Source organism: Clarias gariepinus, chromosome 18, assembly GCF_024256425.1.
Source record: "Clarias gariepinus isolate MV-2021 ecotype Netherlands chromosome 18, CGAR_prim_01v2, whole genome shotgun sequence".
NCBI classification, from domain to species: domain Eukaryota; kingdom Metazoa; phylum Chordata; class Actinopteri; order Siluriformes; family Clariidae; genus Clarias; species Clarias gariepinus.
In genome coordinates, this window is record NC_071117.1 from 19,428,431 (window position 1) to 19,455,451 (window position 27,021).

At 36.1% G+C, this 27,021-nt stretch overlaps 1 protein-coding gene across 3 annotated transcripts in view; it reads left to right on the forward strand.

The window, feature by feature from the left end:
- Positions 1-22,173, forward strand: part of pspc1 (paraspeckle component 1) — a 45,839-nt gene extending 23,666 nt beyond the window's left edge. Inside the window, exons 8-9 of one of the 3 annotated variants that reach the window (XM_053476700.1) lie at positions 661-806; positions 4,231-5,490. In XM_053476700.1, coding sequence (XP_053332675.1) covers positions 661-806; positions 4,231-4,440 — 356 coding nt within the window. In that variant the 3' untranslated portion in view covers positions 4,441-5,490. Of the gene's footprint in view, positions 1-660; positions 807-4,230; positions 5,491-21,227 lie in introns of those variants that run through there. The other 2 variants (XM_053476702.1, XM_053476701.1) reach the window with 2 other exon arrangements.
- The last annotated feature ends 4,848 nt before the right edge of the window (positions 22,174-27,021 follow it).

Below are 27,021 nucleotides of genomic sequence, written 5' to 3' on the forward strand. Positions count from 1 at the left end.
ATAGCAATTTGTTTTCTTACACCTTTTTGCCGGAAATCAGCATTAACTTTTTTGGCAATTTGAGCTACAGTAGCACTTCTATGTGATTGGACTACATGGGCCAGCCTTCACTTTCCACATGGATCATTGAGCAATGGCCTGCCATGACCCTGTCTGTACTAGCCTTCCTTCCTTGGACTTTTTGTACGTATTGCCCACTGCAGACTGGGAACAACAGTTTGTCAAACCTGACTTGTCAAGAGTTAACTTTCTGCCTCAGTTATTATCCCACCCATTTCCAGCTGTTATTGCAACGAGATAATCAGTGTTATTCACGTCACTTGTGAGTGGTCATAATGATATGGTTCATTGGTGTTAAATCAGCTGATGTTTGCTTTCTTCCAGTTTCACACAAAATAAGTTTTCTTAACTATGCCAAATTCTAAATATTATTTTTCTTTTTTCCACTGTTTCACTTGTGGCAGTTCATACATAGTATACTTTTATCGAATAAGAGGTTAGAAGTAGGAATTTTATATAGAATCTGATTTTATTGTATTTTTATTTTTAATTTTTAGAGGAATATGGGACTGCACATCCAAGTTGCCTCCTTTGTTTAGATTAGTGCTAAGATAGATGAAGGCATCTTAGTTAATATTGGTCATGCATTGTCTTGTGTAGATTCTTTTAATCCTGCCGCTGCTGTTAGTGGTAACCAGGGCCCTGCTCAAATGATGAGCATGGGCATGTCAGGCCGGGGTGGAGCCATGGGGCCAGAGGGATCGTCAAATATGGGGTCACCCCTCATTCAGGATAACGGAAATATGGTAATGTATCAGTGCTATTGTTTGCTACTTACTGTTTTGTAAAATGAAATCCTTAACTAAAACTAACAGCACTTTATCACTTTATTTGTTATTTATTTACCATGAAACATACAAAAATATTTCTGATAAAATGTATATAAATGAATTAAAGTAAGCAGATAATGCTGTTACTTTTATAACAATCATTTAAATGAATTCAGTATGTATTATCAGTTCTTAAAAATACCATAGTTTTTGTTCTAAATCTAAATCAAACACTGCCTGGTCAAAAACTTATTTGTTAAATGACCATGTCAGAAGACGTATCTCCCAAAAGTGGAAATGATGTTACTGTGTTTCATAAGGCTCAAGTAACTGGCCTGCATCAACACAGCCCAGCAAAGAACACCTAAGGATACTGCTTAAATTACTGGAATTGGGTTAAGAACTGTCCAGCATATTATTAAGACCGCAAATGATAATGTAAAGTAACATTTCCACATGCACAAGAACTTACATGATTGGGATCTCTAACAAGAACTTACATGATTGGGATCTCTGACAAGAACTTACATGATTGGGATTGAACTGTTGTCTGGCTATAAGAAATCCACTTAGTAAGGCTCATCGGGAAAGAAGGCCTCAATTTGCTAGGGATCATAAAGATTTGGATTGTGGGAAAAAAGTCATGTGGTTTGATGAGTCCAGTTCGATGGTGATTGGTACATCAGAGTAAGAAGGGAATCACATGCTGTGCCCATCACTGTACAAGCCTTTGGAAGCAGTATTATGATCTGGGGTTGCTTCAGCTAGTTAGGTCTAGGCTCAACAACATTGTGACAACTTCGACAAGTCGGCTGATGACATGAATTGTACTGAATGTCCGGGTTATACCGTCATTTGATCTTTTTCTTCCCTGATGGCACAAGTATATTGCACAATGACGGTGCTTATATTTATTAACATCAAATTCAATTCAGTTCAGTTTTATTTATGTAGCACTTTTAACAATAGTCAGATTGTCCCTGATGAGCAAGCCGAGAAAGCAAGACAGTATTTAGTATCGTTAGCTCCGGTGTTCAACGCTAGAAAGGCAGGTCATGTTCACGGTGAAAGTAAGGTAAATCCACGGTTGCTTAGCAGGACCCCCTTCTCTCCAAATCAGCAGCTCCAGCAGAAGTCCCTGCTCTTAGCTGGGCAAATCAAATGGAGTATTTGGAAGGGTTGAAGGACCATGTAGCTCCCCTGCAGCGTCAGTTAGTAACATGGCTATGAACGGCCTGCTTTCCAGGATGATGACATGCTTGACTGGTGGTCTGGATATGCACGGCTTGGCTGAGGACGAGATTTTACTGTCTGCTCAGAGCTCCGGTGCTGGACACTGGAGCCCCACAGCCGGCTCGGAGGCCATCATGATTCTCAGAATTTTTTTCCCTTACCTGAACCGACAACGGTTAAAAACTGCTTACCCATCGGCGGGCTAACATCGTCATGGGGCAAACCGCTGTCTACTCACGTCACAGTACTCGTTTATGGGACAGTATTTAGAATTAAATTGAGCTGAAAAAGCGGGACTGGTTAGCCCGCCACCAATGGAGCCGTCTTTGGCTGCTTACTTGTACCCTATCATAACAATGGAGTGTCTCGTCCTATTGTCCTGACCTTAACCCAGTCGAAAGTCTTGGTGTGTGCAGTAAAAGACTTGAGTGGTTCAACTCACCCATGAATAATGCAAGATCTCAGCCAAATACTAATGCAACTCTACTTCATTTATTTTGATGCAGAGTTGCATAAGGTTCTCCAACAAAATACAAGTGTGGGACTTTTTCTTGACCAGGCAGTGTATTACAGGCAACTCCAAATTTCTTAACATCCTTGGTAAAAAAGGGAGGGGACGCGCTCACTGGAAACATGTTGCACCAAATTGCCTTTGTTGTACATTGACATAGAAAAGAGTAGAGAGTGCAGAAATAAAATAAGTATGTTTACAATCATCAAGTCAGTGGCAATAAAACCAGATATATCCTTAAAATACCCACATAATAAATATGTCTAGAAAAGTGTATTTTTACCAGTTTTACCAAACCTGTTGGATACAAATTAGGCATCACTTCTTTGCTAGCAAGTAGCAACTTCTATTTCCTAAACATAGTGATGACCTGAACTATATCTAGAACTAGATTTTTTTTTTGCAATCTTTTTTTGTATTTTCAGTCTATGTAACTACAAAGGCACATTTTAGAGTTGTTTACCCACTTTTACTGAGGGTGCCAATAAATCTGTACAGTGTACATATTCAAATCATAAAATCACTTTGTTAGTTTAAGGAGTGGTATTTGATCACAACGTTTATTTCTTCCTAACTGCTAGTTCACATCAAAATCATATACCAACGCACTCCTTTGTTAAACTATCACTTGAGCAGTATGTTCTTTCAATAATGACTTAAGATGCTTCCGCTGCTGGTCCACCAAATAGAAGTGGTTCATTGCAAAAATATTGATAACTCATTATATACGTGGCTGTAAATGCCACAAGTGAATTTACACCTTATTACTGCTAAAAAAGGCAAATTCCATGATTTGCATATTGCTACAGTTGGCTAAAATTAACATATAAATATATAAAAATATTCTACATGCAAAGTCTATGTGAATGCAAAGTACCAATAAAGAGAGGGGAACTTTGTCCACATAATGTCCATTGTAGTGGTACCATCTACCATTTTACTTGCCACTGTTTCTCAAATTATTGCACATAGGATTTTAAACATGTAATACAAAAATTTCATGAAGCATGGCTTTTTGGATTATTTGAATGCGCCTTAGTAAAGGTATTTAGTCCCTGCAGAGGAATTTCACACTTTAAAAATATCACTTGCCTCTGCATTCAACAATGGTTTATTTTATGTTTTACAGAAAATAGAAAGGATTACTACAAGTATTAGTAAAACTGCAGTTTATGATGTTATCTACTGCAGGGGTTTATTATATAGTGACTTTCATTTTCAATGGTCGTCCAACATTCCAGAAAAGTAACCAGTTTTCTGTAATTTCGTTTTTTGGTGAGGGGAGTCGGGGTGGTTAAGTTGTTGCAATACATTATTTTGCTCTGTTAACTTTTCTGACATGTTCTTGACCTTTTTGTTCAGTGGTATTTGTTGTTTGATATTTCTATTATTCAGAAGCATACTTAATTTTTTTCCCCTTAATTCTTCATTTTTATGCTTACTAATTTGTATTTGTTTCCTTTTTTGTTGGTACCTGGACGGGGCTGCTTTTCATCATGTCAACTTGGGGAAATTCTGCGTTGTGACATTCCAAACATTGACACAAACTTGTGTAACAATTTTTGGACTTTTAACACTGCAACAACTGGCCGATTCTTCCTGGAATTTCTTTTGCACAAACCAATACATATACTTCCTTCTTCTATCATACTGTAGCGTAACGAAAGATTTTCTCAGGGAGCACCTGCTCAGATGGGTTCGTCCATGGGTATTCGACCAGGTGTTGATTCTCCCCAGCAGCAACAGTCACCTGTGATTGGTGGCGCAGGACCTGTGCCTCCTATGGGGGGTCCAGGTGGATTTGGGCGAGGAAATCCTGTTGGGGGAAACTTTGATGGGCCCAACAACAAGCGACGTAGATACTAGGCTTTTATTTATTCTTTAACTATAGTAAATTATAGTCCCTGATCCAAAATACCTAGCCTCCTGTTTATAGATAATATTCATTTTCATGTCCTTTCCAATAGCTCTCGGGCAACTGTCAGCGTTGACTTTTGTCCTATGTATCTGACACACAACATTAAACCAGTTTTGAATATGGAATATGAACATAGCTCTGTTTTGAGACTGACATTGCCTTAACTGTGCATATGCTGTAGGGAAATTTAGATTTATTTTTATTTTTTTCAGATAGAGCTTTAGAAAGGTTGCAGTGCTTCTGCTTAGTCTTCTTTTACACCTTGGGTTTTGTTATAAAATCATTTAAAGCTTAAATTTAATAGATCTGCTTAAAGACTATCTTGTTGAACTACGATATAGTTCCGATTAAAAAAATAATAATTCACAGGTTATCTGATTAAATGGGATGTGAAAACTTGATTTTTCTGTGTAGTTCATCGTGTTCTATTTCTGTCATTCTATGAGACAAGACAAAATTAATAGAATGAGATCAATACAGCGATTTTTGGTTTCCTGGCTTTTGTATATGCACAGTGAAAAGTGGCAATATCTGTATTAAACAGAACCCAATAAATTGATCAGGAGAAATCTGCTTATATAAGAACCTAGGATTTGCAAAAAGCTAAATTCAGGTCACCTTTCTTTTCTGTGGAAGAAAAATACCCATACACTAATTATTAAAAGTGTATTGTTTACAGCATGCTTTATATGCCCTTTCCTGCCTTGAGGTTTTAAGTATCAGTTACATATAACTTTAACTTTAGATCTCTTGTTTTTAGGTAAATGTTTTTTTTTCTTCTTTTCTCACAAGATCATGTTGCTTGGGTCTCCTACTTGTACAACATCTGATTTACTGTGATTTGGGTTTTAGACTACTTCTGGTAATAGTGATAGTGTGTCACGTAGAATATGCATGACTTTTAAAAGCCGTTTTTATTTTAGTAAATATTATAAATGTCTGCGTGTTTTTCCTTTTTCTGAAATGGCAGTTCTTGAATAAAATTGCTTAAAAAGTTAGTTTTGTGCATTTGTGCCCTTTAAACAAAAAATATGTAGTTCTCATTGTCTGTGATGGTGTTCAGCAATGACATCAGAAAATTTCATAAGAGTTTAGGATGAATGCAAGCCATGTCACGATATGGTGCATGGGTAAAGTGTAGCGCTTTTCCACTGGGTAGTGTGGCATGGCTCGGCCAGGCAAGGTGCATACTGTATATTCCTCTTTCTTGTCTTCACCATCACACAAGCTGTGTTTGTAACAAAAGGACTCATGCTAAATTTATCTCCCTTTCGGTGTTCTTTCCATGTGAACCAAGAAAGGAGATACTGTGAATTTTTGTAAATATCCAGGTTAAGCCTCTTTGTTTATTTAAGAGGCAGCATTATATTAATATCTTTACATAGCGTGATTCTTTGCCATATTTTGCGTTATCTTTTTGTACTAATTTACATATCAACAAATACGGAAAAATCCCAAATGGTTTCCTCTTTCTTCTGGGCCATATACTGTATACACACAGTGCTGTAAAAAAGTATTTGCCCGTTCCTTATTTGTCTTTTTTTTTTTTCTTTTCTTTTTTGCATATTTGTGACACTTAAATGATTCAGATCATCACATTTTTTATGTTTCAGAAAGATAACCTAAGTAAACACACAATGCAGTTTTTAAATATTTTTTTTTCCCTAAATAAGTTATGATTTCATTCATTAAGGGTAAAAAAAAGTGTCCAAACCTGCCTGGCTCTGGGAACTTTCCTGGGGATGCCATTTTTTTTTCTCTTTTTTTTTTTTTACACAGGCCAGGCAGCTTTGGAGAGCTTTCTCCCTTAATAAATGAAATCATTTAGAAACTGGATTTTGTATTTATTGTCATCTTTATATATAGACGTGTATTTGTGTGTGCGCGCATTATATATATATATATATAAAACACACACACACACACAGTACATCTCCGACTTACGAACATTCGTGTTACGAATTTCCATAGAACGGACCGCGGTTATATGAACGATTCGAACAAATAACGGAAGTAGCTTGCGTGTAATGTACAAAAAATAGACACTGCAGTACACCCGATACCAATATTTACAATTATATACAATATTTTTAGTGTGCAAGAGAATGTATAAAATATAAGAAGTATATTCAGTGTCCAGTGTGGGGGTGCGGGAAAAGTGAATCGGCCTCATCGGTTTTAATGAATCAGTCTGGGAGCACAAGGTTACCAAAACACCAAACCCGTTTATTTTATTTTTTATGCTTTACGTTGTATATTTGTCAACGGTGTACAAGACTCACTTTGTCTGACTTAAGAATGAATCCAACTTACGAACATGCTTCCAGAACAGAAATCAATCGTAAGTCGGAGACTTACTGTATGTTTGTATGTGTGTGTGTGTGTGTATATATATATATATATATATATATATATATATATACACACACACACACACACACACACACACACACACACACACACACACACGTAATATGATGTAACATAAACATGAGATACAGTCATGTGAAAAAATTAGGACACCCTTTGAAAGCATGTGGTTTTTTGTAACATTTTTAATAAATGGTTATTTCATCTCCGTTTCAACAATACAGATAGATTAAAGTAATCCAACTAAACAAAGAAAACTGAAGAAAAGTCTTTTCAAGATCTTCTGTAAATGTCATTCTACAAAAATGCCTATTCTAACTGAGGAAAAAGATAGGACACCCTTGCCCCTAATAGCGAGTGTTACCTCCTTTGGCTGAAATAACTGCAGTGAGACGGTTCTTGTAGCCATCTACCAGTCTTCGACATCGGTCTGAGGAAATTTTACCCCACTCCTCAATGCAGAACTTTTTCAGCTGTGAGATGTTTGAGGGGTTTCTTGCGCGTACAGCCCTTTTCAAGTCACCCCACAGCATCTCAATGGGATTCAAATCTGGACTTTGACTTGGCCATTCCAGGACTCTCCATTTCTTCTTTTTCAGCCAATCTTTGGTTGATTTACTAGTATGTTTTGGGTCATTGTCATGTTGCATGGTCCAGTTCCGCTTCAGCTTTAATTTTCTAACTGATGGTCTCACATGTTCTTCAAGCACCTTCTGATACACAGTAGAATTCATCGTGGATTCTATGATGGTGAGCTGACCAGGTCCTGCTGCAGCAAAGCAGCCCCAAACCATGACACTTCCACCTCCATGCTTCACAGTTGGTATGAGGTTCTTTTCTTGGAATGCTGTGTTTGGTTTACGCCAAACATGTCCTCTGCTGTTGTGTCCAAATAATTCAATTTTGGACTCATCTGTCCAAAGAACATTATTCCAGAAGTCCTGGTCTTTGTCAACTTTATCTCTGGCAAATGTCAGTCTGGCCTCGATGTTTCTCTTGGAAAGCAAAGGTTTCCTCCTTGCACACCTTCCATGCAAGTTAAACTTGTACAGTCTCTTTCTGATTGTAGAGGCATGTACTTCTACATCAACAGTAGTCAGAGCCTGCTGTAGTTCTCGAGATGACACTTTAGGGTTTTTGGAGACCTCTTTTAGCATCTTGCGGTCTGCTCTTGGGGTGAACTTGCTGGGGCGACCAGTCCTGGGCATGTTGGCAGTTGTTTTGAAAGCCCTCCACTTGTAGACTATCTTCCGGACAGTGGAATGGCTGATTTCAAAATCTTTTGAGATCTTTTTAAATCCCTTCCCAGACTCATAGGCTGCTACAATCTTTTTTCTGAAGTCCTCTGACAGCTCTTTTGTTCTCACCATGGTGCTCACTCTCACTTCAACAGTCAGGAGCACACCAAACTAAATGTCTGAGGTTTAAATAGGGCAAGCCTCATTCAACATGCAGAGTAACGATCTACTAATTATGTGCACCTGGTGTGATATACCTGTGTGAGATCTGAGCCAATTTAAGAGGGAATACATGTGAGGGTGTCCTATCTTTTTCCTCAGTTAGAATAGGCATTTTTGTAGAATGACATTTACAGAAGATCTTGAAAAGACTTTTCTTCAGTTTTCTTTGTTTAGTTGGATTACTTTAATCTCTCTGTATTGTTGAAACGGAGATGAAATAACCATTTATTAAAAATGTTACAAAAAACCACATGCTTTCAAAGGGTGTCCTAATTTTTTCACATGACTGTACATCAATACTAAAAAGAGTAATGTATTGTTAGATGGCAACCTTAAAAATAATCTTTAATCAGTCTTTTAAACTGTGTATTTCTGCATGAATATTCCTAGTTGTACTGCACTGCAATTCTCAGTATTAAAAAAAGACTTTAATCCTCATTGCTTGAAAGTTTTATCCAGTACAACCTGTCACTAAGGTATATCCACATTATGTATTGCATCCATTTTAAAATTTTGTCTTTTTATATATATAATTATAAAATTGATGCAGACAAAAACTTATATATATACATATATACACATATATATGTACCAATTCATAAATTTGTCAATAGAGCTTCAGTCTGTAGTTACATCCTGTGTCTTAGTACCAATGTGAGTGGTTAGGCCCTTACTGAGCACTTACCCTAAAACTTACTGTAAATATGACTTTTTTGTTTGCCTCTTATAAAGAACATAGAGCTTAAATTTATAGCTTGTTCCTTCAAGTATTGCATACACAAACATTGGGGTTTGTCATTTAATTTTCTTTACATATGTGGTGCATATCAAGTTTTTTTTTTTTTTTTTTTTCAGATTAAAAAATTTAACTCTCATTCTAGATTTATTACATGTTAGGTGAAGTGTTTTACAGTTTTTTCTTTATTTTAATGACTGCATGCAACATTGCAAAGTGGGTGAGTGTGGGCGTTATGTGAATTTAAGAGACTCAAAGAGCCAAAAGCAAAGATTTAGTTTCCTGATTTTATACACTTGGGTGTTGTCTATATATAAAATCAACTATGATTTATATATTTTGACTTCCCTGTGAGGTATTAAAACTGATCTCAAGTTACTGAAATAAAACTCTGGATGAATAGAAATACCTTAATTTTCTCCCTGCCAAAAACTTTGTTCTTATGTAAACACACCGAATGCTGTTTCCTCACTCAGACCAACTTTTATTTTGATGATAAAGACTCCAGCATGTAGATTAGAAACCATTCGATTGCCAAATTTTATCCTTCCTGCTAAAAGCTGAAAATATATATGTGTGGAAAAAATTTATCAGATGGATGAGTGGATTTATCAGGACCACCCAATTTTATGGTAGAACAACCTTTATTTTGTAAATGGTCATCCACCTGTAATTTGTTTTCCTCTTTCCTCTTCTTAATTTGGCCCATGTATATAGATAAAGTGAAATTCATACCAACAGAGTTCATTTAAAATAAAATTGTAGGATTTTTTCCGTGTAATGGGTCCCAAATAAATGACCCATTTTTAATCATCTGGGCCGTTTTGGAGGTCTTAACATGCTCAAAAATCAGCGCACGGGTTGGAATCTGCTGCCATTAGGATGCCTGCGAGTCACGGGCCTAGGTGTTGCTCAGGGCCTTTACAGGAGATTTTTCTGCATAGCTTATACAGACTTGCATGTATACGTGTCAAACTTGGTACACTTCTAGATCTCATTGAGCTTGACAATATTCACTATGCATGTCATTGGCTCAACTCAACAGGTGTGTGTGTATATACACAATCTGTGTATTAAGGTTTTAACATGCTTAATACACAGGTTGTATGTTGCGCCTGGGCGGTGATTTTTATAGCCGCTTCTAGTTTGTATTCTATGCAGGGCAATATAAAATTAAAATGCCCCCTGCAACAAACTTAACAATGCTGGGAGCGCCAGCATCTTAAAATGTTAACCTTCACATCACATTTTCAAAAATGTGTTTTGTTTTGTTTTTTTGTTTTTTTTATTGACCCACTAATGTCAAAACTATCATTAGTTTTGTTGGTGTCTGGTCAGTAAATGTCATTTTCATGTGGGTGGAATGGCAAAATAATTTACAAATGTGTTCAGGTATTCCTGTGTTATGTACTAGGCCTGGCTCAAAAAATGTCCACAGATTATGGTAAAATATTGTGCAGTACACCTACCTGGAGCAACCTGCACTCATTTACCTTTTTGTTTATATGAACAAAATGACAATGCGACACAAGAACAATCAGTTATGAAATAACTAGCTCAAAACAGGGCCAAATAACCTGTGAAAAATATGACCTAATGGAATCAGGTGCAAAGGGTATCCAAACCTGTGGAAAATGGAAGGCATTCTGTACAGTTCCTTTCCATGATGACGGGAATATCAGCGTATAATTTAATCGAAATAAGATGGACATTGTCTGGAATGCTTTCTTTTCCCCTCTGCATTTTTTTAAACCCCCATTGCTCAAAACCATGCTGCTGAATGCCCCAACAGTATTCAGTGGTACAAAAAGTAGAAAACAGTCTTGTCTAAAAGTATTGTTACTATAGTAGAAATTTACGGAATTAAAAGTAGTGACCTGACATCACACCCATATATATGGGTGGTTGATGTGACGTGGCCTTTTTTGTGGTCCAAAGTGTCAAACACACATAAAAAAAAGATTATTGACAATTTTTTACATTGTTTAGAACATGCTGATGTACTACGTACAATGCACTATGAAGCATATAAAGCACATTTCACAGCGTGGGGGGGTAATGGCATAATCCAGGCATAAAATTTTGTCAAAAACATTCTATCTCAGAAATGGGTGTCATCATGTGACACTTTATTTTGTCAATTAAACAGGCTATTTTTTTGATAACGTTGGGCGTCTTTTTATAACAATTGTTATTACTCCAATTTAATATTGTATCTTACTTACCAATAGCTATGTTTTAATGTACTTTGCACCAGTCAATTAAAAGACCATGCCATGTCAACCACCATTACCGAATGCTTACATAGCTGAGATTTTTGCCCATGTTGGTATTTTACTCCGCTTAACAATAGCTGTTAAACATCACTGTGTAATACCTTACTATGAATTACAGACCCATTATAGTGTACAACATCAAAAGAATTGGCATAAACAATCAATGACCTTTAACAACCCTTTACATGGTAGGGGTGAAGGTATGACAAATCCCTTTTTCAAGAATGCTTTGATAATAGGTTCATTTTTTACGGTCCAAGCACTGACAAATCAAATTTACAGCCAATGTATATATGTGGACAATGAAACTGAAACGCTTGGTTTTATACAACATAATTCATTAGTATGGTGTAGGACCTCATTTCGCGGCCAATACAGCAACAATTCGTTATTGGGAATGACTGATACAAGTCCTGCACAGTGGCCAGAGGGATTTTGAGCCATTCTTCTTCCAGAATAGTGGCCAGGACACTACGTGATGCTGGTGAAGGAAAACGTTTCCTGACTCGCTCCTCCAAAACACCCCAAAGTGGCTCAATAATATTTAGATCTGGTGACCGTGCAGGCCATGGGAGATGTTCAACTTCACTTTCATGTTCATCAGACCACTCTATCATTGCTGTGTGTATTAACCAGTAACACGGCACCGCCTTCAGAATACAATGTTTGAACCATTGGGACACATGGTCCTCCAGAATAGTTTGGTAGTCCTTGGCAGTGACGAGCCCATCTAGCACAAGTATTGGGCCTAGGGAATGCCATGATGTTGCTGCCCAAAACATCATTGATCCACCCTCATGCTTCACTCTGGGCATATAACATCGGTACGGTGGTACGCTTCTTTGGGGCTTCACCACAACGTAACTTTCCCAGATGTGGAAAAAGACGGTGGATGTGGACTTATCAGAAAACAATACATGTTTCACACACAATACATTGTCCACAGCCCATTATTTTCCGCTGCTGGCACCATTGAAACTGACATTAGGCATTGGCACAGTGACTAAAGGTTTGGCTATAGCAACCAGCCATGTATATTGCCCCCGTGGAGCTCAGTTTTGGTGGAAACAGAAGAGTTGAGGTGCACATTTAATTCTCCAGTGAGTTAAATTGCAGATGTGGGCAGCTGTGGGTTTTTTTGTATACAATCCAGGTTAGCATCCGGACCTCCCTTTAGACAGCCTTCTCTTGCGTCCACAGTTACTCCTGTTGGTTGTGGTTTGTCATTCTTGCTGGTATGCTGACATTACCCTGGATACAGTAGATCTTGATACATTACAAAGTCTTGCTGTCTTGGTCACAGATGCACCAGCGAGGCGCACACCAACAATTTGTCCTCTTTTGAAGTCTGTCACACATAACATTGTGTGCATTGCAATATTTTAACCAAAAATGTGCTAATACTCTAATTAAACCTTCACACTCTTCTCTTACCGGTGGAATGTGCAATCAATAAAATTGGTCACCAGGCTGGTCATATTTATCCATGAAACCTCCAACACTAAATTGGCCAGTGTTTCAGTTTCATTTTCCAACTCCTGTACATATAAACGCAGCTATAGAGTAAGTTAGAAAATGTTTTTTTTCTTTCTTTTTCATCAACAATTACTTGTCTGTAAACAGTACTATTTAAAAGTATTGGAACAGAGATAAATTCACTTGTTTACACCCTACACTTGTTTGCGATTGCAAAGATAATGTGTGGGGATGGATCAAAATTTAGAGCAAAATAAGTAAACATTAAACAAAATAAAAATAATAGTTTATAATTTAAATAATTATTAAAAAAATAATTTAAACTCTTAGTCAATAACACTTAATGTTAAGCTCCCATTGTTTCACTCACATAACACTGTCCATACACAGACTAAACTCTAACTTAAACTGTGATTTAACATAAAATTCTTCTGGTGCTGCTTTTACAGACTTTGGCCGCAACATGTTCAGTTGTTTGTTTTGGGCTTTTCTCCTTTCAGTCTACTCTTCAGAAGATACTTAATGTCTGTCAATTGAATTGGTTAGTCTAAAACTTTGCACTTTTTCCCTGATAAAGTTCTTTGTGGTGTTGCCTGGGTGTTTTGGGTCATTTTTCATCATGAAGTTATTTTCAGTTGGACTGGATGCACTTTTGTGTAAATCATCGGGTGATTTAATTTCTAAATTCATTCTGCTGTTACCACTCTGAGTTACATCAGAAATGAAGATTATTGAGACTGATCCAGAAGTAGCCATACAAGCCCATGCAGTGGTACTACCTTTACTGTTGACAGATAAGCTTGTATGAGCAGATTCTTTCTCTGTCCACACTTTGACTTTTTCATCACTTCATTAGAAAGTCAACCAGATTCCAGCCCAGCCTTTGTTTGTTACCTGGTGACGAGTGCTTTGCTTTTTGTAGTGGTAATTGCCACTATATTTTTGTTTTTGGTGTCTTTTTTTAATTATTATTTTTTTAAATCGTGGACTGTGATCCCTTAACCCCTGCCCTGTGGAGGGGTTTGTAATGTCAGCAACTGCTGTTTTTTGTTGTTGTTTTTTTTTCCCTTCTCAGCATTAAATATAAAGCTGCTTCTCTCAGACTTGCCTTTTTTTTTTTTTACTGGTCTTCATGTTGGTTTATCATTTTCAATAACAAATTCACCGGAAAAGCTAAAATCAAATATTGGTAACTTTTAAGTTTCCAGACAAGAAACAAGGCTGATACGTGTTCCAATATTTTTGATTACTTAAAGCCAGTTAGTGCTATGTTCTAAGTTGTTTAACACACCTGGCTGTAAAAATCAAGAAATAAACGGTACATTTTTACTTTGTTGTCTCAATCTTTTTTTTTTTTTTTAATCTAAGATTTTAGTTTATAGGGCTTTTTTTTCTTATTAATATTATCAGTATCAATGATTGTGGTTTATAGCTCAAGAAAATCGAAAATATTTAATTTCGAGTTTGGATAAATCATTGTTCGTACAGCATAAATACCATGTATTTTAGTAACAAGTTTACAAGCATGGGGACGACGGCTCACTTAAATTATAAATAATTAGCAACACCTAAGGTAATGCCACAGAAGGTCCAAAGCACTTTCATAGAAATTGACAGGAAGTAAAATGGTATTGGCTCAGTGTGTTAAGGTTCTTGAATTACTAATCGAAAGTTAGGCGATTTCGAGCCCCAGCTGCTGATGTTGGGCCGTTGAGCAAGACCCTTAACTCTGTCTGCTCCAGGGGCACTAATATATATATATATATATATATATATATATATATATATATACTGTATCAACATTATATATGTATGTGTGTATAAGTGTAAAACAAGCAACAGAGATAAGACCATAGCCTTAAGAAAATTGTAATGCAAAGCTGATTCAAACTTTAGGAGAGCCTATACAGTAACTGTTGCGTTCCTACTATGAAGCCACTCCTGAACCAGAGACAATGCCCGAAGCTTCTAACCTGGGCTAAGGAGAAAAAGAACTGGACCATTGATCAGTGTTCCAAAGTCATCAAAAAAGGTGAAAGTAAATTGTGCAATTCACTTGGAAGACAAGGTACCAGAGTCTGGAAGAAGAGTAAAGAGGGGCGGAATCCAGGAAGCTTGAAGTCCAGTGGGAATTTTCCACAGTCATTGGGGAATTTGAGTGCCATGCTGGTGTTGGTCCACTGTACTTTATCAAGTCCAGACACAGCCGTCTACCAGGACATTTTAAAGCACTTGTGCTTCAGTATCCTGACAAGGTTTATGGAAATTTCTTTTTTTCTCCTTTTCTAGCAGGATTTAGCACTTGCCCACAGTGCCAAAACTACCACTAACAGGTTTGCTGCTCATGATATTGCTATGCTTATTACTGTCCAAACTCATCTAACCCTAATCTTTATGGGCTGTTGTCAAGAGAAAGATGAGAAACGCCCAACACAACAGTACGGACGAGCTAAAGGCTGCTATTAAAGCAAGGGTTCTACAGGCTGATCGCCTCTATTCCATGTTGATCCAGTAACTTGTGCAAAAGGATGCATAAAGCAACACAATTTTTTATTTTTCTTTATTGTAAATCCAATTCAATTGCACCTAAGAGATATTCTAATATTTGAAAATATTGGATTATTGATGCAAGCTGTGATCAATTTAAAACAAAAAAGGGGATTGAAAAAATGCTTGACTCTGGTTTATATGAGAGCTTCAATTTTTAAGTTAATTTACTATAGAAACCTGCAAACAGTGCACCTTTATTTCTTATCATAATGTAATTTTAAAAAGTGAAAGTTTATTTTAGTTTCAGTATATGTCAAGATAAATATTTCAAGCCTTTTTGCTTTAATTTAGATGGTTCTGGCTAACATGTAAATCAAAAATTCAGTATCTCACTATCAGATTATTTCATTTTGAGTTAAATTGAGTTTTTAAAGTAAATTACTATTCATACAATATTGTAGCATTTTTACGCCGGGAAGAATGCTGGAGAGACGAGTGAGCTTATTTGCTGCCCAATGCAATGGCTGGGAGTACTTTATTTAGCACACAGCATGTAAGGCATGAGCAGCAACTTCACTCAGGAGCCTACATCCAATTCAGCGTTAGCCTGAACTGGAGCACATTTCACACACGTCACACACCCACAACACACACACACAACAGGGCCGAAGTCACTAACCCAAACACCTTTCTCCATCATGGTGAACACACCGACATTCCCGCAAAGCATGCTGGTCGTCAGCCGCCGCCCTGCCCACGCCACAATATAAATTATAATTTAAAAAAAACGTATTCACTTAAACTTTGAAGAGGTTTAATCTTATGCGCAAGCTTTAAGGATTCTTTTACATCCTTTATCATATTTATTTTGATCACTTATGCTTCTAAAAAAACAATTAGCTATATGTTGTGTACCATTTACAAATTTTTGATTTTACTATGGTACATTTATTGAGTTCAGCACTAATCTGTAGAATTAAGTTTGCATTTATTTCTGTCTGCAGCCATTTTGCTTTATTTTCTTTTTTTTTTCCTTTTTCATTTGTTTTTAAATATTAAACACTGGGGAAAATTTTGAAAATTTTTTCTATGGTACAGTTTGGACCGGAGATGATACATGGGTAGGCTGGCTTAAATAATTTTTTTTTCTGAGCAAACATCACAATCTTTTGTTTTTCTACTAGTTACTCTCTATTCAAGCCATAAAGAAGGAACATAAAGAGGCCTTTGAAAAATGAAAACTTTTAAAGAATTTTTATTTTAAAAAATATGTTCCTACTAAAATGCTTCAATCCACACACTTGCATATATTTTTGTTCTATCTGCTTTAAGGTGTTTGCTGGTTTAAAAATGCCCCAGATATTGCATTTTGTCCAAAGTCTTTATAATCAGTCTTTCTGCAAAGTATGACCAGCTGCATATTATCAGTATTTGAATACCTTTGAATACTTTTGGTGTAGAGTGAGATATATACACCAAGTCCTTTTGTGGATGCACAACCTCAAGTGTCTTAATAATGATAATATTATTATGCCAAAGACTCAGCATCTGTTTAAGGGCACTGGTGGCTCAGTGGTAGGTGTTTTGCCTGCCATACGGAAGGCCTAGGTTTGATGCCCAGCCAGTGCTCATACCCCAGCCACTGGATGCAGTGCCGATCCCAAGCCCAGATAAAATGGGAGGGTTGCGTCAGGAAGGGCACTGGGCACCGGTAGAAAACCTGTACCAAGCTTGTATGTGTGGACAAACACCAACAACAACTCTGTGTCAAAGTATTTTTGTAAAGATGTATCCCATATTATACTCATACATTCTCAGCTGGGATCATGTTTTTTTTTTTTTGTTTGTTTGTTTTGTTTTTTCCCACTTAATAGGACAATTTAAGCCTTTTCATCGTAATTCTACTTGATGCAGAATGATACTGATTGAAGGCTTTCTGGTCTCTATACAAAAAGTGCCTTAAAAGCTGTATGTTTTAAAAATGCTTCACAATGCAGACACATTATCTGGCCAAAAATAAGTGTCACCACATGGATTTAACCAAACAAATAGTTAAGAGCCTACCAATGTATAATCACTTTAGTAACTGCAACAAGTTGTTTAAAGCCAACTGAGGCAGGAAGTTAACCTTTAATTTCTTAAACAACCATTACAGAAGACAGCCTGGGGTCATTGTGAAGATTTTACTCAGTTACAGAAGTGTCATATTATTGGCCTGCATCAAGAAAAGATCTGAATCAACTACTAAATTTGGAATAAAGTGTGTCCAACGCATTAGTGAAACCTGGAAGGTTTTTTCCTGTATGGAAGAAATGTGGTCGGGAAAAAAATTTAAATCACACAACTGTTGTGAACAATAAGATGAGAACTGAAAGGATTGGGACTAAACAACTTCCTAGCTGTTAGATAACCACTTATCAGAGAGGGTAATCGGGGGCAAAAAGTTTCTGTTTGCTAGGAAGCATAAGAATGGACTCTGGAGCACTGGCTGTGTCTGGTGTTATGATCGGGTTGCTTCAGTAGATCAGGTCTATGGTCAACATGTTATTATGAGTTCAGCTGACTACATTTATACACTGAATTACCAAGTTTTTCATCAAATATTTTTTTCTTCCCTGATGGCATGGGCATATTCCAAGATAATGATCCCAAGATTCATTATGCTCAAATTGTGAAAGTGGTTTAGAAAGCATGAGACATCATTTTCACACACGGAGCGGCCACCAGAGTCCAGACATTAATTTCTCTGAGAATCTTAGGGATGTGGTGGAAAAGACTTTACACAGCGGTCCAACTCTCCCATCAGTACAAAATCTTGGAGAGTAACCTGCAAAGTTTCTTATTTTTGCAATTATCCTAATTATTTTGCAGCAACACAGTGCAGAAATCATGCAGACACAGCTCATAAGCTTCAGTTTACAGTACATTTCAAATGTTTGAACACAAGTTTAGATTTATTTTCTGCATTCCAGGACAATGCAAAAAAAAATTATTAAAATAACACATATGGCATCAGGGAATTAAGTAACAAAAAAAAAGAGTCAGTTGTTATTTTAAGACACACAGTTCAGCTGTTCTTGAACCGTTCTTGCAATAACAGTAGTGTCAAGTGTGTTTGCAAAACCCATCAAGCACCATGATGAAACTGGCTCTCATAAAGTCTCAGGAAAGCTGCTTCAGAGGAGAAGTTCATTTAGAGTTACCACCCTCAAAAATCACCTATTAACAAACAGCACCACAGATTACAGCTGTTATAAAGGTATTTCAGAGGAGATTATTGCATATTTTGTTTTACGTTGTTTGAAATGGTAGAAAGAAATAAAAATCGGGAAAGACAATGGAATTAGAGTGAACAAACTTTTGACTGGTAGTGTATATTTATCATCATTAATCGTAAGAATGAGAGAGAAGCGTCACTGACTGTAGCATTGTTGCTGTCAAACTAGTTGTTTTGAGAGTTTACCACTGTGACTCTAGTATGTGAATAAATCTAAGATTTATTTACCTACTAGAGATCTTAAAGTTTACTAAGAATCGTGCAAAAACCAAAGAAAACTTTCAATGAGGGAAATGTGTTTTTCTTATAATTCAGAGGAGAACGGTCTCAAGATTGGTTCTAGCTGTTCTAGTCTAGTAATTTCAGTACCCAATCTTTTTTAAAGTGTGGTGAGCATTTAAATTTTTTTATTCATTTATTTATTATAATACTGTCCAATGATTGAGTTACCTTAGTCTTGCTGTCACACCAAAACATTCTTGCAGTTGCTTGCATGTTTTGGTTTTTGCACTATTCTGAGCAAGCTCTATGGACTGTTGTGGTAAAATCCCCACAGCTCAACATGTTTTCAAGATGCAGTACTTAAATCAATCTGTTCCACAACAGCAAAAATTGCATAAGAGAACAGATATTCATAATGAAGTGTAATTAATAATTTCAGCTGTTTTAAAATACTACACTAAACAATAAAAAGCATGAATATGGTACGATAAGAACAGTGAGAACTTGTAGAAATAGTGCAGTTGTCATTTTAGCATTAAAATAAGCTTGTAATCCCTCCCCACCCCCTAGCAGTGCATGTGTATGTATATTCATACAGACTCTTGCGGATCATTTTGGCCATTTTATTCTGTCACAACTTTTAACCAAAACCCAACTTGGTGCATGCAGTCTTAATTTATAAAGTCACAGTAGAGTAAAAAGGAAAACATTTCTACCTATCCTATAATATCACATTATCTATATTTACAATTAAATACTTTTGATCAGAGTTCATTTTAAATCAATACTTTAGAGAATTTTTTTTTCTGTTTGAATTAAATATTGTTGCACAAACAAGAGTTCAGATATACCAAATATTGGTATCGGTGTGGTTTACTAAAGACAATAGCCTGCAGGGCAATTGCCATAGGTATTATTCATTATTAACACTCTTTTGTTCATACGGTCTTGCTTAATTAAAGCAGGAAAAAGAAATCCATATATAATTTTTGACTATGGTAACGCAATCACCCCTTATAAATGTGGTGAGAGGAAAGAGATTTAGAAATGTACAAAACTAAGAACCTTAAGGTGGATGGGCTAGAACAGCAGAAGACTACGGAGTTCCACTATAGTCATTTACAGTGGTTCACTAAAAAAGGACAATTGGAGATTGAATAAGAGTGTTTTTTAAAAACAGATTTCCATTCCATCAGTAGGGAAAACTGTTTACTTTCTCTAAAAAAAGTTATCCCAAAGTTGTAAGTACTCTCTTATACTTTTTTTTTTTTTTTTTTTGTATAATAGTAATTTTCTCATAAAGTGGCAACATTTCTTTTTTTAAACTCTTGACTTCGCGAACTTTTTCCCTTTCTAAAAGCAGCAATAGATATTTTTAAGAATCCAAAAGCAATTAAAATGGCTTTAAACACAATTAAGGCTATAACAGAAGCTTTTAAAATCCACAGTTAAACACCATGTTCATAATGATGGCCTGTATGTTAGCATTACAAAACTGAAACCCCTTCCTGAAAGCACTTCCAAAATGCTTGAACTTAAATAAACGTGATAAGAACTGCTGTTCAAATAAGATCATATGTCTATTAGATAATAAGCTAAATCTCAACATGTGGTTAACACCTGTTACCCCACTGAAAAATATGGTGGTGGATCAGTGATATTTTGGGGTGGTTTCTGGCTGTTGATTTAGAGGCTCTAAGAAATATCTGAAATTACATTGAAATCTCTTCATCTCAATGATGTTTCAGCCCAAAACCCTGTCTGCTTCTGCCATAAAGTTTAGATTTGGCCATAGTTAGAGCTTTCAACAAGATGATAGATCAACAACTGTTTAAAGAAATCAAGAAGAGGGTTGAGAAACCCCAATTAAATTTCCCCCAAATTCTGCCAGGTATTGCAGAGAGACTAGGTGCTTTTATACTTTCCATGGTAGGCATTATATGATTGCCAGGGAACCGATAATTTTGAAACTGCAATTTAAGCAATTTTTAAAACATGTTGAGTTTGGAGGGGAAGAAATACTTTAATTAAAACTGTAAGAGCGCTTGTCAGGTGCATCCCATGGGTGCTCAGTCGGATTGTGATCTAGAAGTCTGGGTCAGCAGTCTTGGGCTCTTTTCTTGCTGGACCGTGTGCACTGTGGTACTGGGTGTTCTGTTTATCTTTATTGTGGCCAGCACTGACTTTTAGTGATTTGTGCTGATGGCCTTTGGTCCCATGGTAAGCTTTGGGTGCCTATGATCCTGTCAGCGGTTTATTGGTGTATAATTGATCAAAGTTGTTCAGTTCACCAGTTGGTTTAGTTAATGTTATGGCGTATTGGTGTACGTTGGTTACATTTAAACAACCTTTTATTTGCCTATTTATCTAATACACTGGGTTAGTAATAGATATGGTTTATATATATATTTTTTTTCTTTTGCTCTAGATGGATGCTGGCCTGTATGTGGAAAAGCTCCAAAGATGCTTACACGGTCAAGCAATATGCAGACAACTGCAGCCATTCTCTCTCTCTCTCTCTCTCTCTCTCTCTCCCTCTCTCTCTCTCGTTCTCTTTTTATTTAACCAGGAGGTAAGTAATAATTACCTTGTTCATAACTCACTTTTCCAAATATACTAAAAGTTTTTGTTTTGTTTTGTTTTGCATGCCTATTGTGAAGCCCATTAATACAAATTTCCTCTTACCAGTTTGATATCCACTAGGTGGTGCCATAGGAACAAACATGTTAACCATGCGTACAGTATTACAGTAAAGGTACTGGCATATTAGTAGTAAGATGTATTAAGATCAGTTCTAAGATGTTTCTGGTAAGAATAAATGTCTAGTTAGTATAAGCTAATATGCTTGTGGGCGGAGAGGATATGTTTATATATACTGTACAGTACCAGTCAAAAGTTTGGACACAAGTTTGGATGTATTTTTTACATTCTAGAACAATACAGATTTTTTTTTTGTTTTGTTTTCCAAAACTAAGAAATATATGCGCACATAAAATTAGGTAATTAAGTAACAACAACATTAGTTGTTATTTTAAGACATAAAGGTCAGCTGTTCTGGAAATATTCTTGCAAGAACAGTACTGTCAAGTGCATTGCCAAAACCCATCAACCCCTATGATAAAAATGATCAGCTTCTCAGATTAGAGCCGTTATGATGGCTTCAACTATTCAAAGAAGATTATTGCAAATTTTGAATGCATTGTTTTACAATGTAGACAGACATTAAAATCAGCGAAAAAAAACATTAGAAGGTGTCCCAAAACTATTGATGGTATTGTGTGTGTACATACTGTGTGTATGTATATATGGCATGTGCAACTAAAAACTATCATCTGTGCACCAAAGAAATAATGGTTTATATAAAATAAAAAGCAGATGGCAAAAACAAAGGTCTCATGTCCCTTTTTTTTATTTTCACTATAATAACTTAGATATGTGCATGTGTTTCATTACTAAACATTATCATATAGATTTACATACTGTACTTTGGGCTCCATATTGTGTTGCTAAAAAAAGGAAAAAAAAACCCACTCATAATGTATAGCTACTAAACCCCTGTTTTTCAATGAACTGATGTGACATGTCACACGATTCTTCCGATAAGTAATAAAAAGAGTATATTGGCCCTAAATAAACTGAACTTCCCACTCAGTTGTTGTGGGTTATCAGAATGTGGAAGTGAGAGAATAAAAATGGACAGATTTGAATGAAGAATTAAGTTGAATGACCTAATTTTTAAGATTGAATGTAAACATTGCAGTGACCCGACCTACATGCTATGTAGAAACAATAACATTTGAACAGCATCTTCAAACACGCCAAGCTTTTGTTTAGAATTCTTTAAGTAAGTACGAAGTTGTTTTTCCAAATAAGTCATGACAAAGTCGCTTGGGCAATTGGTGCTAGAGATGTACAAGCTAATTATTTATTGGATTTTAAAACAAATTGTAGTCATTTATGACAAGTGAGAATCAGCACACACCTTTCTAAGCCTTGGTAGTTTATAGTTACTTATAAATCAAAGTATATTACTCACAACAGCTTCCTTATGAGTGCCAGTGAATATAACTAGACATTACATTTCACATAGTCACATGGAACTGTTTCAGTTTGGCAAAATGTAAAGACATTAAGGATGTTCCACAAAGACGTTGCATTCAAAAGAACAATCAACATAACCGTCCTCTTGTGTTGCTAAATAGTATGCTATATATTGAGCATGGATCAAGGAACTGGGTTAAGAACACTTCAAAACATTATCAAAAACTGGAAGGATAGTACTGAACCGTCAACTTTCAGAAGAAATGGTCAAAGGTGTTTTTCTTCCCTGATGGCACAGACGTATTCCAGGACTCAAACTGTGAAAGAGTGCTTGGGGAAATCATTTTCACACATAAACTGGACACCACATAATTGTAATTGAAGCTAAATATGATAAAGGTGATCAAATGAAATCTGTGTGCGACATTTTTTTTGGCCGAGCTGGGTGTGGGTGTGTAGGTGGTACCAGTAAAAGGTTTGAACATACCTTCTTATTTTTGGTAACATAGTTTTTTTTTTTTCTTTTTACTCTATTGTAATTATTACAAAAAAATATGGAAATATACATCATGACCAAAAATGTCTTAGGTTTTGTTTTATATTTTTGATTCTTCTACCTTTCTCCTTTGACGACAGCTTTACAAACATTGAGCATCTCAGTCAGCCTGGAATGGTTTTCCAACAATCCTAAAGGAGTTTCCAGAGGTATTGAGTACTTTTTGTCCTCTTTTTCTTTAGTCTCTGGTCCAACTCACCCCAAACCATCTCAACTGGATTTACATCGGGTGATTGAGGAGGCCAGGTCACAGTCCATCGCCCTCCTTTTTGGACAAATAGCTCTTATACTGTATATAACCTAGAGGTGTGGTAGGGATCACTGCCCTGTTGAAAAACAAATGACGCCACAAAGTGCTAACTAATTGGGCTGGCGTGCCGCAGCAAAATGCACCAGCAGTGTCAGCAAAGCACCCCCACACCATCATTACTCCTCCATGAGACAGCGGGAACCACATATTCAGGAAACGACTGTTCACCTTCTTTACATCTAGCAAGAGCAAAACAAAGAGGTTAAAACCAAAAACCAAAATTTGGACTGATCAGCCTTCATGAGAGCTAGTATCACCATAGCGTTTGATGGTTTTGGTGACTATTCTTAAGAATACATTCAAAGTCTTTTTTTTTTTTTTTTTTTTAAAGTAATGATGGAATGTGTTCTCTTTATTTAAATAAGTGTTTTGGACTATGTAAAATATAGGTGGTTGTTTAACACTTTTTTTTCTTACTGCCTAATTCCTTATGTGGTCTTTAATACTTTGAATGTCTTCAGTTTTATTGTACAATGTTTAAAATTATAAAAATGAAGATAAAACACTGAAGGAGAAGGTCTGTCCAGACATTTGACTAAGAATATTGTGGGGGGGAAAAAGTAAATTTTTCTTCTTTAAAAAAAAAAAAAAGTGCTGATAGGGTCAGTGTTGAAAAGCCAATTTTATTCGAAAATCAAGTTCCCAGAGTCTGTAGAAACAGTGGAGAGGCACAGAATCCAAGTTGTTTGAAGTCCAGTGTGAAGATAGCTATATATATAAAAAAAAAACTGTTCTTCAGTAACGCCTCAACAGTGCCACAGGCTGATTGCATCCATGACATGACATGCTCAAGTAGCCTGGAACATCTGCCAAGTAATAATAAGTACAGTACGTAAATATTTTTGATTCATCTTGGGCAATATTCTAATATTTCCTAATAAATATTATTTAATATTTGGCTGTAAGCCATAAGCATTGAGAGAGCATAGAAATAAGTTCTATATTGCAAATAGATTTTTGTGGTTGACTTTTTCAAAACAAAACCTGCCTGACATTCTTGTAAGACCACAACTTAGACATTAGTTAGTATTTAGGCAAAACATCTGACTGTATAGCTCATTTATTAGTAGTAATTTTGATGATCCCACTTGAATTATGTTTAAACCCAACCATTACATTCATATGTGGTTGTTGAGCATCCTGTTCCAGAGTTTCTCCTCCCTTTGCTGCTGTACCGACTCCACTCTTCCTGGAAGACTTTACATTGTAGTTTATAATATGGTTATGGGAATTTATTTCCTATTACTGTTGACTCACTCACTCTCTCTCACACACACACTCACACTCATTCACTCCCTCACTTTATATCGCTTGGAGCCTATCCCAGAGGACTCGGGGCATAAGGCAGGGTACACCCTGGACAGGGTGCCAATTTATTGCTGAGGATACAAGCACACACACACTCGCACTATGGCCAATTTTAAACACCAATTATTCCAATCTGCATGTATTTTGGGGGAATGTTGGAGGAAACCAGAGGACCCTTGAGGTCTTCCACAACAACATTTTGCAAATAATGTGTAATGAACCTTGATTTCAGTGCAAGGGTATCAGCATGCTGAACCAGTTTTGACTTAAGCCCCTCTTTTCCATGTGAGGGGGGTTTACTTGCAATTATGTTGTAACAGTTTGGGTGCATTCTGTTATGGAGTGGTGTTTGCATTCTTTTGTCCAAATATTGTGTTTTGATTTTGTTAATTATATCAGATCATTACCAGTCATTCTAGATTTTTAGGCCATTTATTTTTTTCTTATACATTTTATATTTTAAAGTGGAATTGAGGTCAGTGTGCGGGTGGTGTTCATGCCTTATAATATCATCCACGCTTTTCCCATTTTCTTTCATTATTGGGTTGAGAAATTTAGAACATGTAACAAATAAAGTAAGTGGGTCATGATGACCTATTCGATTTTAAGAGGCTTCAGGCAGCGAAGTTTTGAACCCAATTTAGAAGTTTGGATTTATTGGTATGACATTGATTGGTTTTTAAGTGTTCATCAGTATAGTTTTTCACATATTTATACTGTATTATGAAGTCCCTTTCAGCAAGTTTTTCTTCCTCTTATTGATTTAGTTTTCTCCAATATTTATTATTTTGATGTATGTAGTTAGTTAGATTACATTGGGTATAATAATCATTTTATTAAAGAGGCCATTAAGAAAGATTTTCAGAAAGCTCCATTTGGGATCTGATCAAAGCACAGTGTTTCAACTGTAGATGTTCCTGTTTGCATTTTTGCTCTCTAAAAGCCTTTTTCCGCAATCCTTACAAAACAAAGTGAACAAGCTATACTCTGTTACAAACTGGAAGTGAAAATGTGTTACACAAAACATTAATGCTTTCATTTTTCAGTTGTCTCTGCTGTAGTGTGCAAATTGGAATACTCACTAATGTTATTATTTAGGGTTTTTCCTTTTATATTGTTTCATTTTAGTTGGTTATACTTGCAAGTGTGCATTGTATTGACAAAATTTATTTGGGCACATGTCATTATAAAGCATAATTATTAATTTGTTCATTAATTCAGCCAGCAGTGGCCAAACATTCATTCCTAGAATTCCTCTAATTGCTTAGGACGGATTAAGCCAAACGTTAATCTCAACCCCTTTAATCACTTGGCATCTATTGCACCGAATTATTTACAAGAACAGCGCAGTGTAGTTAATGTTACTCTGCACTTTGTGAAACAGTGCATGGCAGTTGTCCAGTAAGGCTGTCTTAGACCACATTTAAACAAATAACATAATAGGCAGATTGGAACAATATAATTAAACAAAGACCCTCTCGGCCTTCAGGGTGGAAAAAAAGGTTGCCTGGTCATGAACAAATAGTTTGAACACCCTTTGGAACTTTTGCAAGCGGACAGAAAAAAAGCTCCAACTTTATTTTATTTTTTTATTTCTGATTGTAAAATCTCAATTTACAGGAAAACATTTCATAAAGTGAGGTCACACTTTTTGCCTTGGTATAATTCCATGCCACATGTGAAGGGAGCAAATCGGTAACTGTTTACACACAAGTTGTGATACTTCTTTTTTCCCTTTTTTTATTTATTTTTTTGGTTATAATGAAAGACTTTGTATGGAAAAATTATGAAAGTTGTATCTTGCTAATAAATTTATTACCTTGCACAGATATGAGCTATTTTGTGAACCACTTTGATGGACAGGTGTTTCATCCAATTTGTGTTTCCACTTGCACTCACTGTTCCCAAATTCAGGATTCATACCAACCTGAAATGATCAGGTTAGTTAAAACAGTGAGTGATAATAAAATGAAATTGAATGAAATGGAATGAATGAATCGATTCATA